Source organism: Serinus canaria, chromosome 7 (genome assembly GCF_022539315.1).
Source record: "Serinus canaria isolate serCan28SL12 chromosome 7, serCan2020, whole genome shotgun sequence".
Taxonomy (NCBI): domain Eukaryota; kingdom Metazoa; phylum Chordata; class Aves; order Passeriformes; family Fringillidae; genus Serinus; species Serinus canaria.
Window position 1 is genome coordinate 9,595,645 of NC_066321.1, and position 15,067 is coordinate 9,610,711.

The following is a 15,067-nucleotide window of genomic DNA, read 5'->3' on the forward strand; positions in this document are numbered from 1 at the left end:
AGGCAAGTTCATGCCAAATCAGGCATTGCCAGCAGAGATAAACCAGTCTCATTTTATCAACTCCAAATGTCACTTCAATGACTTCAGTTTCAGGGAACCATTCACAGTGAAAAAAGATACATATATTTGTATATTTTTCTCATAGAAGAGCTGAATTTACAGGGGTCCTAAACAAGATACAGAGCCAGAACTGAGAGGCAGCCTCCCAAAGCCTAAGGAAATGTTAAGAAATTATTATTAGAGAGACAGAGAGATGTCAGCTCCTGGCTGAACAATTTATTTCCTGGTAAGATAAATATTTTGCTACTACATGACAGTATCTTCAAAAGAGTTAACCACCTATAGCTAGTGAGCTCTCAAGCAGGGCAATTAAAATGCCAAAATGGTTTATGTCAGCTTTTCCTTTGATCACTATCATGTTTTCTCTTTTTCACAGGTGAGGGCAGTAGGAACTCAGTGTGAGAACTGCTCTCATGCTAGGCAGCATCTGAGCAATAGAAACACATCCTCTGGGGCCATATTTCACTGCTCTTTATCATACCTTCACAGGCAAAATTCACTTAACAGTCAGCAGTCATTTTCTGTTACATAAATTTAATTTTACTTGTGGTCCCATAAATCACCAGTCCCTGCAGGGAAGCAGCACTCCAGACAGTACAGTGAATTCTGGCATATTCTGCTGGGACAGTGGCAGAATAACCACAACAGTACTTACAAAAATGAGACCAAATCAATCCCTTCCTTTCCTCTTTAGAAACTCACAGTTGTTTAATCCAATTTACTGAGAGTAAAATATCTTGCTTGGAGGAAGAAACCTCTTCAGGTCAATGCCTGGCAGATAAATTGATGGCACCTACCACAGTGCTCCAGAAAACAGGAGGACTTTGAAATAATCCTGATTCTGTACTTAAGTGACTTCCTGCTTCACCACCCACTCCATATTCCCCTGATCCTGCTCTCCCTTGGCTCTGCCACAGAGTTTGCATTGCACCTTTCAGCCTCCTTCCCATCAGCTGCCACACACAGCACCCACTGACCCCTGCAGAGAGATTTTCCCACTGACAGGCGTTTGCTGTTCAGGTCAGTCCCACTGCTCAGGTGCTGCACAGACTCCAGGCCATGGTGACACATGTTTTGGCCATACACAAGCACTGCTGGGGGCCAACACCCCCTGTCCCTTGATATTCCCCCAGCACTGCAGTAGAGGTGTGTCTCCTGCATGTGACACAGAGCTCACGGGCAGTGAGTGAGCTCTTCCTGCTTCAGCAACAACATCAAAGCTGTTTTACCTTGATTAGAATCTTCTCAAGAAAAGAGAATTTGCCCCAAGTGGCTTGTTCCAATAAGCCTTAATTCTAAAATCTCCTCTCTTGTACAAATTACCTTCAATTAGAAGAGTGATTATTCCCAGATTTTATATAATGCCACCAATGTGGAAGAGGTCAAGATCTCAGTCTCATGGATGCTGAAAGATGAGCTGAGTATAGTATCTAATGGAAAAGATAAAAGTGTATAATGTAGATTTATTTTTAGAGAGTAAAACGTTTTCAGTTCACATTTCAGAGCCTTTTTCCACATCCAAAAACAACAGAAGGAAATGAGAACTGCTCTCCTCAGTATTCTGCAAAAGCCAACAAAAAGGAGGCCATTGGAAGCTGGGCCAGTATCACCAGAAACAGCTGTTTCACAAGCCAGCAGCTCAATGGGCTTAACAAATGAGAATGCCCTGCATGTAACATTTCCTTTATGCAATTCCCCACTGCTTTGAATCCAAATATAAAGACTGAAATCCTGTCTGCTGTGAATAGGGCAAGGATTTCTCTCTAAGGAGAGGATTTTAGGTAGCAAGCTGAAGAGGGCTTGTATAGAACAAAAGCTGTCTCCTTTGCCTTTTGGAAAAGGATGAAGAAGTTTTGTGTAGTGGGTTACCTAGGACCTGACCTGGATGCTCAATGGGAATTGCAATTACTGTAATAGTATTCATTATCTATTGATTCTTTAGCACTGAGTCTGGGTCATCAACCCATTTTCCCCCTTCTATATAAGACTAACACAATCCAAATGACAATTCAAATAATTATTTTCCTGTGTATAAAGTATTTTAGATTATAGATTGCATATAGAAGTAGTCATAGATTGCAAATGGGAAAAGAAACATTTTATATGTTCTCTCCTTCTTTCATTTTACAAAGGTGCAGAACTTAATTGAAGTCTGTTTTTCTACTACATAGTATTTCATGAAAATGAAATGTTTGAGCCTGCAGATAATTGATCTACATATTTTTGACAGAGAAAAGCTCAAGGAAAGTAAAGATATCAAATACTCATATCCAGATGTAAGAAGCTACTTAATCAGATATTAAACAGACCAGGACATTATTTTATTTATTTTTTTTTAATCAGAAGAGTCTTTATATATAATCACCTGACCTCTGCCTATAGTCAGGAAAGTCTGAATACTTAAAGGCTTAATAACACCTCTGGGCTCAGACACATAACTGAGTTTTTTCAAAGCAGAGTTTGCCACCATAAGGCTACAAAAACAGGTCTGAATTCAGCCCTGCATTGTGTGTTGGGACAGTGGAGGACAATGCTGTAATTAATGTACTAATGTAATGTTTACATGAATTTGTGTCTCCCCCTGTAAATTTCTCATCCAAGCAAGGGAAAAAAGGAGAGGGCAATGTGCCATCAAATGTACTTTGTGATGGCATCCAACATGTGAGTGACAGAGCAGAACCAGGACGCAGCCCCCAGTCAAAGTGCTCTATCCTCTGTGCCAAAGGATCCCCCTGATAAATGTTGTGGCCACTTTCACATGTCTTGAGAGAAGACAAATCCCTGCTGAATTTACAGTAAGGCTATTTCATTCCCACTTAGCAACAAAAACCCTTTTTGTCTTTTTAGGAGTTTGAATGCAAAAATAAAGCTTAGCTCCAGGGCTGTGCCATGGTGAGAGAAAACAGAAATTGCTACTTACAACTCAGGAGGAGTTGACTCACAAATAAGTTGAAAGAAATACATATGAATTGAGGCATGAGGAGTGTTGTTAAGCAGAAGTGCTACTTGAAATTGAGAATCTTTGAGGAGTTGTGATTTTCTTTGTCTAAAATGTTGTTTGACATTCTTGTCTGAACATAAGACTAATGTGTTAGGCAATCCTCAGGCATAATAGCAAGGTTTAGGAAAAGGACAAAGTGTGTCAGATAAATCTTTGAACTTTTTTGGCTTCAGAGAGTGATATCAAGTCTTACATGTTACTTGAGCATTGCCTCTGGCATGGAATTAATACATAGATGGTCCCAAGGCAGGATGAATCTGCTGCCATCCTGGCCCACTGCTGGCAGTGCAAAGCTCTTGGCATGGGTTTGCAGACGAAGCCGCTCTGAACAGCCAGTTCTAAAGGGAGGAGCTCTTTCCATTGGCTCCTCTGGGTGGAGAGCTCACTGGAGCACAAAGAGAAGTCACCAATGGAGGCTGCAGCTAAAAAAAGCATCTAGTCTTGAATCTGAACTCATGAGAACAAGTCTACTGACTATGCTGGAGTTAAATAGGCAGGAAAACCCCTGATTGCTGAACCCTGTACCCATTGGAGCTGCCATCAGCCCCACAGGAGTTAACTATAGCATGTATGCTACATGAACTCTAGCATGTGTGCCATGAACTGTCAGCTCTGCCAAGAAAACCTACGTGGAGAGCATGATATGGCCCTGCCTTCCAGTGCTGATAACTACCACCCATCCATGTGAGAATATAAAACCTCCCAGGCCAATCACATTTCATTCCGACCCCCCTAAAAGTAAAACTCAACTACATACTGAAGGAAAAAATCCCATGTGGTAAAATGCCACCATTAGGAGTCCTTTCAGAGCTTTGGATCTGCTGACAGGACAGTCCCTGCACAGCAGGTGCCAGCAGGGGAGCCCGATGTCTGAGTGGACACTGAACATGGGTGTGACTCTGCCAGTTCAGCAGGAGACAAGGCAGCTCAGCCTCATCTGCCACTAATCTGGGTAACACTGTGCAGAAGAAATGAGAACTATAAAGAGATGCAGGGAGTTCATTCTCCTTGGAGCAAAGACATGATAAAGCAGCAATCATGGAGCTGAATTCTCCACAGCTTTAGCATCAGAGACAACAAGGAAACTGTTCAGCAGGAGCTGCCTCTCTAGTTAAGGCTGACACACTGCTACCTCAGGTTCAACAAAGCACATACAAGCAACCTTTAGCCTTAGCTAAGGTACACTCAGATTTGTTTCTATTCATTAAATGTATAACAGGACACAAAACCACAAAGCCTTAAGTCAGCAAGTCAAAAAAAGGTAAAAGCATGACACATCCCTTTCCCCAGTGGTAATAACTTTTTCCTTGTACAGTCTTTACTCAGTTTATCTCATACACATTTGCTGTTCAGTACAAACAAGGTTCTGGAGAGAAATTCCTATAAATGTTTCCAGTCTTTCATCCTTAAACCAAGTCCTGCCAGGCTGGGCTGTCTGTCAGGGTACACAGCCTGTGTTGGCACCATAGCCCTTGTATGCAGCTGCAGCATGCAACATGGAGCATCTTACCTAGACGTGGCCAGAATTCATGCAACCGACACAATGGGCTGGGGGAACGAGCAAAGCTTAGGCGAGTGCTTAAAATTAAGCATGAGCTCAAGTACTGCACTAAGTCAGAGCCTTTCAGCAGGAATGATAAATGTGAAAAACACAGAAAGTAAGACAAGTCCCTGTGGATTGAAGACTTCTTGGACATTGGGTAAAGTATTTGCATACATTACAGTGGCCTTTGGATTGTGAGGCTTAGTACTTTTCCAATGCACATTATTGGGCAAAAAAGTTAAATCACGGGGACATGCATTCAAGATAAATACAACAGATGGTCTTACAAAGGTAATTGTTTTGCAATTAACTTATATTTCTGAGTCCAGCTTTCAAAACAGTGTCTGCATTGAGCCTTACCTGTGAACTTTACAACCAAAGCTTGGACTTTGATTTTGTGAAGACACACTTCTACCTCGTCTGAGTGGCAGCATAATTAAAGCCCTGACAAATATGTAAATCCATAAAGACATGGGAGAATTCAGCTTTTTTCAAGTTACATGTGATTCCAAAACAATACATGAAGAGAATATGGGCATTCTCTCAGGGGATATGACAAACACCATCAGTGTAGTGCAGGGAATTATTAACTGCCCATTTTCTCCTACAATCAACTGCTAATTCAGTGGAAGAGCACAGCTGGAGGTATCAGGGTGACAAATTCAAGTGAGGCATCCTAGTGGAGCTGGGGATCTGGACTCAGATTGTCTGACAAGTAAAATGACAAGTATGTAAGTGCTGACAGTGTGCAGCTTTCCAACAGAACCCAGCATGTCTCAGGGCCATCCATATGCTCCAGCATATGTCTGTGAGGAGAGGGTCCAGAATCACAGTCTCTGGAAATGGGAGGTCTCCCAGGCTCTCAAGATACCAGCCAGGATCCCAGTGTTGCTGCATTAATTGTTGTCTAAGTACCTGCATTCCCTCCCACAAACAACTGATTTCAGCTCAGAGGGAAATATGTGACATAACCAGCTGTTTGTTCATTCCAAAGCTGGATCTCACAGGACAGATTTACTAGGCAAGAAAAGGTTGCTCTGGGCTCTTCCTTCAGAGCCAATTGAACCTCTGTGTATTAACCACGAACAAGCAGCAGTAACAGAGATGTTACTGTGTAGAAGAGCAGTACTGACAAGCACAGAAACAGACTGGGTTTTAATAACCTAGCAAAGGGGAATACAAGTTTCAGCTCACTCAGCAGAAGACAGGTTGCCTTCTTTTGCCTTCTATTCTGCTTTTCACTTACATTCTTCTGGGGGCAATTACCTGCCAAGCATTCTCACATTTCAGTCCTACCTTATCACTGTCCACTGTGTTCTGTGATGTCCTGGAGGCAATGGAAATGGTGTCAGGTTGACTGCTGCCATCCCCTTGGCTGTCTGCATCATCTATTCCATCTCTGCAAGAGAGGTGATTGGCAAACAATGACATTCCTTAACACACCACCAGTGAGCACAAGGTGAGAGGTGGAACTGAGAAGTGCTGAGTCAGCAGGACAGAGTTGGATTGTGCTAAAATTACCCCTCTGGGCCAGCCCATGATGCTATAGAGCTCTTGCAATTTGGAATGATGTCACCCTCAGCCATGGGATTTGGATTTGCACATAATCACAACATTTGCTTAAATTTTTTGGGGAATTTAATACTAAGCCATGAAGATGCTATTCAGATATAGATAAAGACAGTATAGAGCTCTACCTATTTACCTCACTGAGGCTGCTAGCACATTTTCTTCCCTTTGGCTGTACAGATAAAAGTATCATGAATGTTTATTGGTCTTTCAAAGTAAATAATTAAATAATACAAAATATATACTAAAGGACAAAGAAAAAATATCTCTCTATTCTGTACTAGAAAACTTTTGTATTGAAGCATGTTCTTGGAGGAAATGTCTGGATCTCTGCTATGCTACAGGTCTCCTGGGTGACTTGGTTATTTATGCTTTGGACATCTCTATGACACAGCCTGAAGTAAAAGAGGGATAAGATTTAATGAGGAAATGAAGATGCTCAAATTACAGGTGGCTTTTGGGAGCACCACAACAGAAAAAGAACAATTCATTATCTATGATTTCTATTTAATCCAGGATTGAACAAGGTGACAAAAATATTTAATATTACTTGACAGGCTGAAACAAGTTTGTATTAGATGATGAAATACAGATTATTCACTATATATTCTTCAATATATTGTTAGGATCAACTATGATTTTGATTGCCAAACAATTAAACATGCCAAACAAGGAAAAAAATCTGGTTTCACTGAAATGCGAAGAAGTAAAAAGTACTTTAGGAAAGAACTATAACCTTGGACTCTGAAGAATTTTTACTGTTTCTCTCTATACTTTGGAGCATAAAACTCTTTGTATGTATATCATAAAAAAGATTTCTACTTTTGCCAAGACAACATAAAAAAGCAGAGACAATGAAAACTGCTTTGACTACAGTAAAAACCAGTAAAAAGTCCACAGACACCCCATTGCTGTGGGTTGAGAGCACACTAGTGATTTCATGTTTTGGGGAATGAGGTTACCTTCTGCTGTTGTTTCTCTGCTTTGCTGGTGTCTTGGGGAGCTGAATGGGCTCTTTCAGAGCTCCTTTCAGATGAATGATCCTTTCTTGAATAACTTCCCGGATATTTTTGATCCATTCCTGTTTTGTTTCAATGCTGGATGCCTAAAGTTTCACAAGGCAGAAAGATAGAGGTTTTATCATGTTCTCACCTCCTGTGTAGAGGGGACATGGCCAGCTGATGAATGTCATGATTAGCTGTTTGTTCTCTCTGCTGCACTGCAGCAGCTGCTGGAGTCCCTGGTAACCCCAGGGAACTGAGAGTTTTCTGACCAGACCTACTTGGCAAGCAACAGCAAAGCAGCTAAGCTCTGGATAAATACATTTAATGCTAGCAGTACAGCATGCTCTGCAGAGGGGAAACAGGTTATCAGTGCACAGCTGGAAATTCCTTAGACAAAACATCTATAACATGGATTCTTCAGCAGAGACTCAATTGACAGAACAGGCTGTCAGCTCTGGAGGTCTGTGGAAGAGGTTGGTTGTTGAAAAGCCCAGTGGCAAAGGACTAAGAGAATTACACCTCCCAGCCAAACACACCCTGAGACCTGCCCTGTGTCAGTGAGCAGCTGCTCAACCCAGGCTGCAAGAGGAGATGCAACTCCAGCAAGGCTGCACAACTGCCCAGTTGCTGCTGAGACCTTAGAGCTCAGCTGCTCCTGCTGCAGGCATGAGCCCACAGGCAAGAGGGAAACCTGACCTTTCATTCACGGCTCCCAAGGCCTGAACTAGAAGTGCTAAAGGCAAAGAAAACAAACAGAAAAGACTTACTTTCAGCACTGTTTTATTGTCTGAGGATGGTGTTCGTCCAGACCACAAAGCAAATTTGCAGGGATCTCCTTCAACATGCTCAGTCACTCCCAGTTCTGAGGTCTAGTGTGGAGGAGAGATGATGAAAGATTTCATATATATGAAGCTTCATGAGTCCAGAAAACTTTGGACTTGTAGGAAGAAGTGAGGAGGCTGGGATGGGTAGGGGAACGGGATTTTATCTCCGTTTGCTACACACAGATGAAAGGAGCAGAAAAGCTCTGGGGTGGCAGGGAAGTGAATGGCTGGAGTGATCCTGCTTGCATTTCCCCCACCCTTCACATCTCACTACCTTAAACCTCTCCAGACTCCCTGCAGGCTGACTTCCAGGTGAGTCCTGCAGGACTCAGGGCCAGCCCTTCCAGGGCCAAAAGCATCCCCACCCCAGCAGGGGACACGTGAGCCTCCAAAACACCACTTCTACAAGGAACACAACACCCAGAATATTTTCTTTGCAGCCACACCTACCAGTAACTTGTTCTTGTAAACATATTTTGTGTGTCCTGAAGAATCTTTGATCTCTTTGCTAAACACCAAAGAGATTTCAAAGAGAAACAAATGCCTCTCACGGCCTTTCCGAATGAGAGACTTGGGATCCCACACTTGGAAGGAATCCTGAAGAATCAGCTCTCCCTGGACATCAAGGTTCTCATCAAACCCTAAAACCACAAAACACAATCACTTGTATGTATTATTGAGACAAGCAATTCACAGAAACACCAAAGTCAAGACTTGAATTAAAAGGGTCTTTGCCCCAGTGATAATATTTTTCATTTTCTTTTCCTACTGCAACAACGTAGTTCCTTCATCAGAGGTCAAATACATCATATGTGCTAAATGAGGCTGCTGCTGAAGTCTTGTAATAATTACTCAAAAATAATATTATGAAGGTTTCAGTGCTGGTTACTGTACACAGAAGTGCACTGCAAGAAATTCTATGCATTTCATTACAGATTCCGTTTGCCCTCCTGCAGTTTTAATCACCTGTGCTGATTGTACTGCCCAACTACTGGCACTAGTTCCTTTTTTCACTTGTTTTAGTATTCTGTTTGTTTCTTGGTTTTCCTCAAGCCAGGCTGTAAATTATTTTCCCAGGCCAAGAAAATGTGTGAGACACAATAAAGCATCTCAGTCCAGAATAAAATTTTTATATTTCAGAAATACTCCACACAATAATGAGCCAATAAAAGACTTCACTTTGTGCCAATCAAACTTTTTTCCTGTAGTTTTAAAATATTTTTTTAGTGTTTTTTAAAAAATCGTTGGCATAACTATGCTAACATTTTTAAACACAAGCTGTTTTGTCTCAGAAAACCAGAACTTTTAAAATGTTGAAACAGTATTGTGAAATGTTTTCATCCAATAATTTTTACAGCTGTCAGCAGCTAAACTGATACTGTTTCAGGAGGGGATTTTTTTGTTTAATGGAGAAGGAATGTTTTAGCTAAAAATATATGTACCCATACATTGCATATATATGTACATACATACATACATACATATATATATATATATATATATACACGCACACACATATATACACAAAAGATACAGATCAATAAATCCCCTCCCCCCCAAACTTCCTAGCCATCTTTATTCTTTCAAGACTTTTGGAGAAATATCAGAAAAGAGCCAGGAAGTACCTGACAATTATGATGAAAAAACAATATTGCTACAGTCAACCTCTACTAACTTCCACCCCAAGTTCCTAACAACACTAAAACATTTCCCAGCAGGTCGCTGCCCACCTTCCAGCATGCTGACGTGCATTGCATCGTTGGCCTTCTTTGGGACACTGAGCATCACTTCCAGACCATCCTTCAGCTCCCCTTTGCCCTCCTCACAGCAGGTCAGCAGTTCCTAAGGAGCAATGCAGACACCATAAACAAACTCTGATCCACGTGCTGCCTTCACACCCAGCTGTGCCACCTGGTCCCTGCAAGCTGCTTCAGAGACAGGAGAAAGGTGAGCTGCAACAAACCCCTCTGTGGATGCTCACAAATAGTGGGGGTCAAATAGGAACAGCTATAAAGATAAAACAGGGTGCTCTCAAGGGAGACTGGTGCCCTTGGAAGATTTCTGGGGACTTCTGCTTACAGGTCATGAAGCAGCTCCCTTGAGCAGAAGGTAACTCATGAACCTGTGACCTTGCTCTGCACGAGCTGATCTGTGCAGCTCACTGAGGTACCTTCAGCAGGAGTTGGTATTTTGTGATCCTCTGGACAGGCTTGATTAAATAAGAAGAGATGGAATTGGCCAGCCCATGTCTTTGCTGGATTTCCTAGAAGGGATAAAAACAGCAGTCAGCCATGGAAAACTGTTAACCCTTGCCAGACAGAACCACCCATAACTAAATTTAGTGCTGCATCCCTGCATTCTATGTTTGGATTTTTAACCCTCTTTAAGCTCACATTACATGAATGTGGTTTCAGTGAGGCTGGCAATAAACAGAAGAGTCCCCCTAGGGCCACTTAAACTGCAGAGTCCCTCTGCAAGTCAAGCTAAAGCTCTGCTGAGTAAACAGGCCTTGGCTTAAGTATGACTTACCTGTCATGTCATCTGGTTTCCCCTAGCTATAAAGGCTGAAAGCAGAGCCTTAACATTCAATTAAAATGAAGTGACATTAAATTAAATTGCATGAGTAAGGTGTAATTTAACTGTCTAAACATAGGCATTGAGTCCCATTTGAGAGCCCTGGGGCAGCTGAAATATCCACATGGGAATAACAGGTCTGATACAGCGCTGACAGATCTGCTCTGCTCTGAGGTGCCACCTGGGGGCCAGGAGAGATAGCCCCTCATGATACCTCTAACAGCACTGTTTCATCACCTGAACCTCAACCAGAATGGCTTGGCTGATCACTGTGATGTGCTCACAAATTGCTGGAGACATCACAGCCCTGATGAGGGCTGCAAAGGGCCCAGCTGCCTCCCCACAACTGTCCCAGGGGGAGTCAGGGCTCCTGAAAATTCTACAGGACCCTGATGAACATATTTAGCAATCTAAAAGACTCCAAACTCATGCCCTAAAGGGGCAGATTCTCTGCTGACATAGAAGAGATTGGAAACCCTTCTGTCTCTGCCATGCCCTGGACATGTTTTGCCTTGTTCTTGGCCACCAGGAAATCCTTGATTCCCAAAGAAGCAAAAGGAAAAGTGGAATGGGACTTTTCTCCAGCTACTGGATTGTAAATTTGAGACGGTACAGTGAAGAAGTTATGGAAGGGTGAAGGGAGAAGAGCTGCCAAGAACAGAGATTTTCCTTTTGTTTACAATCTGATTTTCTGCTGAGTACCAGGGAGGTTACTTCTTCTTTTTAGCTCCAGTGTTTGTCTTAATGCTGGGATGCAAAAGCATCCACTTTTCATGCAAGGTGCCAACAGATCTTTTGATTGCTGGTTTGGTTTCTTTCACTAGAAAAGTTTGTTGTTGTTGTTGTTTTGGTTGTTTTTTTTTTTTTTTTTAATAGCTCTGGTGCCATGAAGAACACCCCAAAGGGAAGGGGCTCTGTTTGGGGGTTAATGGAGTTTGCATGAAGCTGAGTCATAGCTGACTTCACAGAGGAACTGTGCCTGCAGAGCACATGGCTGAGACTCAATTCACAACTGCAGGAGCCAGCAAGACCTTGACCACGTCTGTGAACTTCCTGGAGCTGGAAAAGCACCCTTGTTTTTGTAGGATCCAAGTAACAAAATTAGCCCTGCTCCTTCCCCCCAGCTCTCTGAACAGCAGGGCATGCTCTCAGCAAGATGCTCCCCTTTGGGCACTCCTTGCTCAGCCTGGACACTCCCTGGTCAGACTGTGCAGACACAGCTGGCTGGGGGAGTGACATTTGACCAGCACTGGGAAGGGACATTCTCCCTGCAGCTCCTCCCTCTGATCCCTGAAGTGTTGGAGTAAGATCCTGTTTGTGCCTCTGCTCATTTCCTAAGGGACATTCTGGCTCAGCAGAGAAACTGTCCAAGAGCCCTCCTCCATTCAGAAACACCATGCTCTGCAATGCTCCCAAAGTCTCTGAGCTTTACCTTTTTCCATGCTGGTCATGCAAATCAAAAGTGCCCTGTGGCTTCTTGAATATAAAACCACATCTTTTCCAAGATTCAAAGCAAAAAAAGTATTCCAAACAGCAGAAGCATGTACATGTCTCAACCAAACTCTGTCCCAAAGACCAAAACTTGCTTGACTAAAGACACTAAAATCAACTTGATTACTTCAGTAGCATGCTGGTTCTATCAATTGAAGTTGATAGCTGACATATGTTGGTAATCAAAAATATACCTTACTAGCCTAAAGTATATGGTATTACAAATATTAAAGTTTGCTAAACATGACAAGCATCAAACTACTGAATAAAGAACACAGTTTTAAGTAATGATGAACAAGACAGACACAAAAACTGGAAGAGTGAAATTAATAAGTCTATTGCAATTAAGTCAGAATAAACACACTGTTCTCATTCCCTGTGCAATTTCCAGCTAATACAACCATACCAACAACTTCTGAATTTTACAAGCAAAGCACCATTTGTAGGGAGGGAAGATGTTAATCTTTATGCTTTATTAGACCAATGCTGTAGGATAAACTAGGCACGTTTCACAGCTGAGAGTTTGTGCATTGTTTTCCACCTGTCTCAACTGGTTCAATAAAATACATTGCTTTTCTCTACATACATGGCTTCACTTACAGCCTGAGAACAGCCCAGCTCTCAGCATTGCTCAGAATTCTCTTCATGGCTTCAAATGAGATAGGTCACCTGTCTTTGCTCCTTCTCCTAATCATTTAACCCTTACAGTGAGCCCTGTAGCTGCAAGCTTCCCATGGACTTGAAGGGTTCAAACAGATTACTGGGACTGCTTGTTTTTATCTCAGAGGTGGTTTTCTATGAAAGCTTATGAAATTTGAGGAACACTTCTGATTTTCAAGCAGGGTTCTTCCTAAAGGGTGTTATTCTAGATAATTCACTCTCATCATCAGGGTTTTGGGAAATTCCAGGTTCTGCCTGGAAAAAAAAGAAATCAACTATTCCCTCATTATTCCCTGTGACAGGCTGTCCTGCCCCTGAACTACTGCCACTCCAAGATCAAGGTAAGAAGGATCCACAGGTACTTGGCATTACCTTAGTCACTCACACTGAGTGCCTCCTTGAGGATTTTTTGGGGGGAGACTTAACTTTCTCTTTTTCATCACTGGGTGATGGCCCAGCACCCATGGGAGGCAAACACCTCCCCCTGGCAAACCAGCAGCTGCTGACACACGAATATTCACTACTGAGCAATGTCAGGCAGCTTTCCAGCCCCTGCAGAGAGCAGCAGTGGAAAAGCTTTTAACCTGTGCAAACAGCCGTATAAACCAGTACAAACCATTGTACAAACCATTCCACAGGCTCAAGCGCCACCTCCTGGAAAACCCCTTCCAGCTCCACTCGGCTTTCAGACCATTTGGTAACAAGGCAAAAGAAAAAGGCCCTCATCGCTTTCCCTGGGGCTCTTGTGAGACCTTTCACCGTCGAGTGAGACTGAAATGCTGTAACCATTGGCATGTGCAAACTCCAGAGGAGCTGATTTCTGTCAGCTGCCAACTCCAGCACAGCTTGGATCCTGCTGATCTGTTACATTTGCTACTTTCAATGGTTAAATATGAGGAAGAACTTGGTTTAAAGGTACTCAAAAACTTGATTTTTTTCTTAGCTTACAAAATTGGAATTGGAGCCTAAAATCATTTATCACTGGCTGTAGCACTTGTATGGGAAATAGTCTAAATTGGAGTCTGTGGAGTTCTTTATTAGCACAATGAAGTAAACCTGGAATAGGCTGGGTAGAATTTGCAGAACAGGAGGCTAGGAGCTCATTTTAGATTTAGGGATTTCAGGTCATAATATAGAATGGAATCTGAGATTTTCATTTTATCACTAACTCAGAAACAGAGATTACCTCTAAACCAGATCTTTAGAAAGGATGAGGTCTGAAAAATGCCCGGAGGTTCCCATAAGAATGTGTCTCCACACCTCAGCACACACCACACCACAGTTCTCACAGCACATGATATTTGCAGTGGAATGAAAAACCCAAATGCCCAGGCACAGAAAGGAACCCATAGCTGGAGTGTAAAAAAGCCCAGAGCTGCACCAAGTGTGTGGAAGGAAAACAGCAATGCTGCTTACATCAAAGAAAGTCCCTGCATGTTCCAGGATGAGCTGGCTGGAGTCAGGCTTGTTTTTGCAGTAGGTGACATACATCTGAAATTTATCTGCCTGTGAAAACAAACATCAAGGGAAAAGCAAGATAAGCTATTTCTCTGCTCCCACAGGTTTTTATTAAGGCACACCAGGATAAATACAGGTGACAACTCTCTCCCACACACCCTCCACCACCCCCACCCTGCCACCAAGCAGCACAAGAACTGTAAATTAGAACAGAAGACTTTAAAGGTTCATACCTTACTTGAGCAGTTCTGAGGGCTGTGGGAGGCTTTCTTTAACAAATATCACAGAGGGAAGGCCTAAAATTTTAATCCAGCTGTAAAATAATTCCTAACAGCTCTATGAATATTACACAAGAGTTTGAGGGTCTCAGAACTCAGTCATGAGGTGTTGACTCTACCACCCACTTGAAGATAAAGCCAATCTAGAAACTGGGCAAGTGACTCACCTAATCTAAACTGGCACAAGCCAACATTTTTTATTTGAAATTTGTGACACTTGGCCCAGACTTGCCTTTCCTACTTTGGTTCAAACTTCAATGGCTCAAATTTTATGTTGTTTTACATTTTATTTCCTAATTTGTTTACTTTTAAGCAGAAATTAAAAGCATCTGTGCACTCCCACCTCTTATTAATGTTCTCTGGTCTCAAGAAGAGGGAGGCAAATAAAAGAGGAGGATGTTTTCCTTTTATTGCTATTGTATTTTTTTTTTCCAGATATCTAAACAACAGGACCCTGCAATTGTGCAGGCAGCTTTGTATGTCCATCTGTAACCACACACCCAGCTCTGGACATGTGCCTTTGTTGAGATGATGCAGCAGTATCTTAAAGTATCATGAAGATTTGGCAGAGAATGATGCATAAATGCATTCATCTTTCCTAAACA

At 42.3% G+C, this 15,067-nt stretch overlaps 1 protein-coding gene across 2 annotated transcripts in view; it reads right to left on the reverse strand.

Annotated features, from left to right (window-relative positions):
- The window catches only part of KALRN (kalirin RhoGEF kinase), a 464,195-nt gene that overhangs the window by 122,260 nt on the left and 326,868 nt on the right, over positions 1–15,067 (reverse strand). For both annotated transcript variants that reach the window (XM_050976704.1, XM_050976705.1), the window contains exons 27-33: positions 14,143–14,232; positions 10,172–10,264; positions 9,732–9,843; positions 8,452–8,642; positions 7,945–8,046; positions 7,136–7,278; positions 5,901–6,003 (exon numbers count right to left, since the gene is read on the reverse strand). In XM_050976704.1, the coding sequence (XP_050832661.1) occupies positions 5,901–6,003; positions 7,136–7,278; positions 7,945–8,046; positions 8,452–8,642; positions 9,732–9,843; positions 10,172–10,264; positions 14,143–14,232 (834 nt within the window). The remainder of the gene's footprint in view (positions 1–5,900; positions 6,004–7,135; positions 7,279–7,944; positions 8,047–8,451; positions 8,643–9,731; positions 9,844–10,171; positions 10,265–14,142; positions 14,233–15,067) is intronic.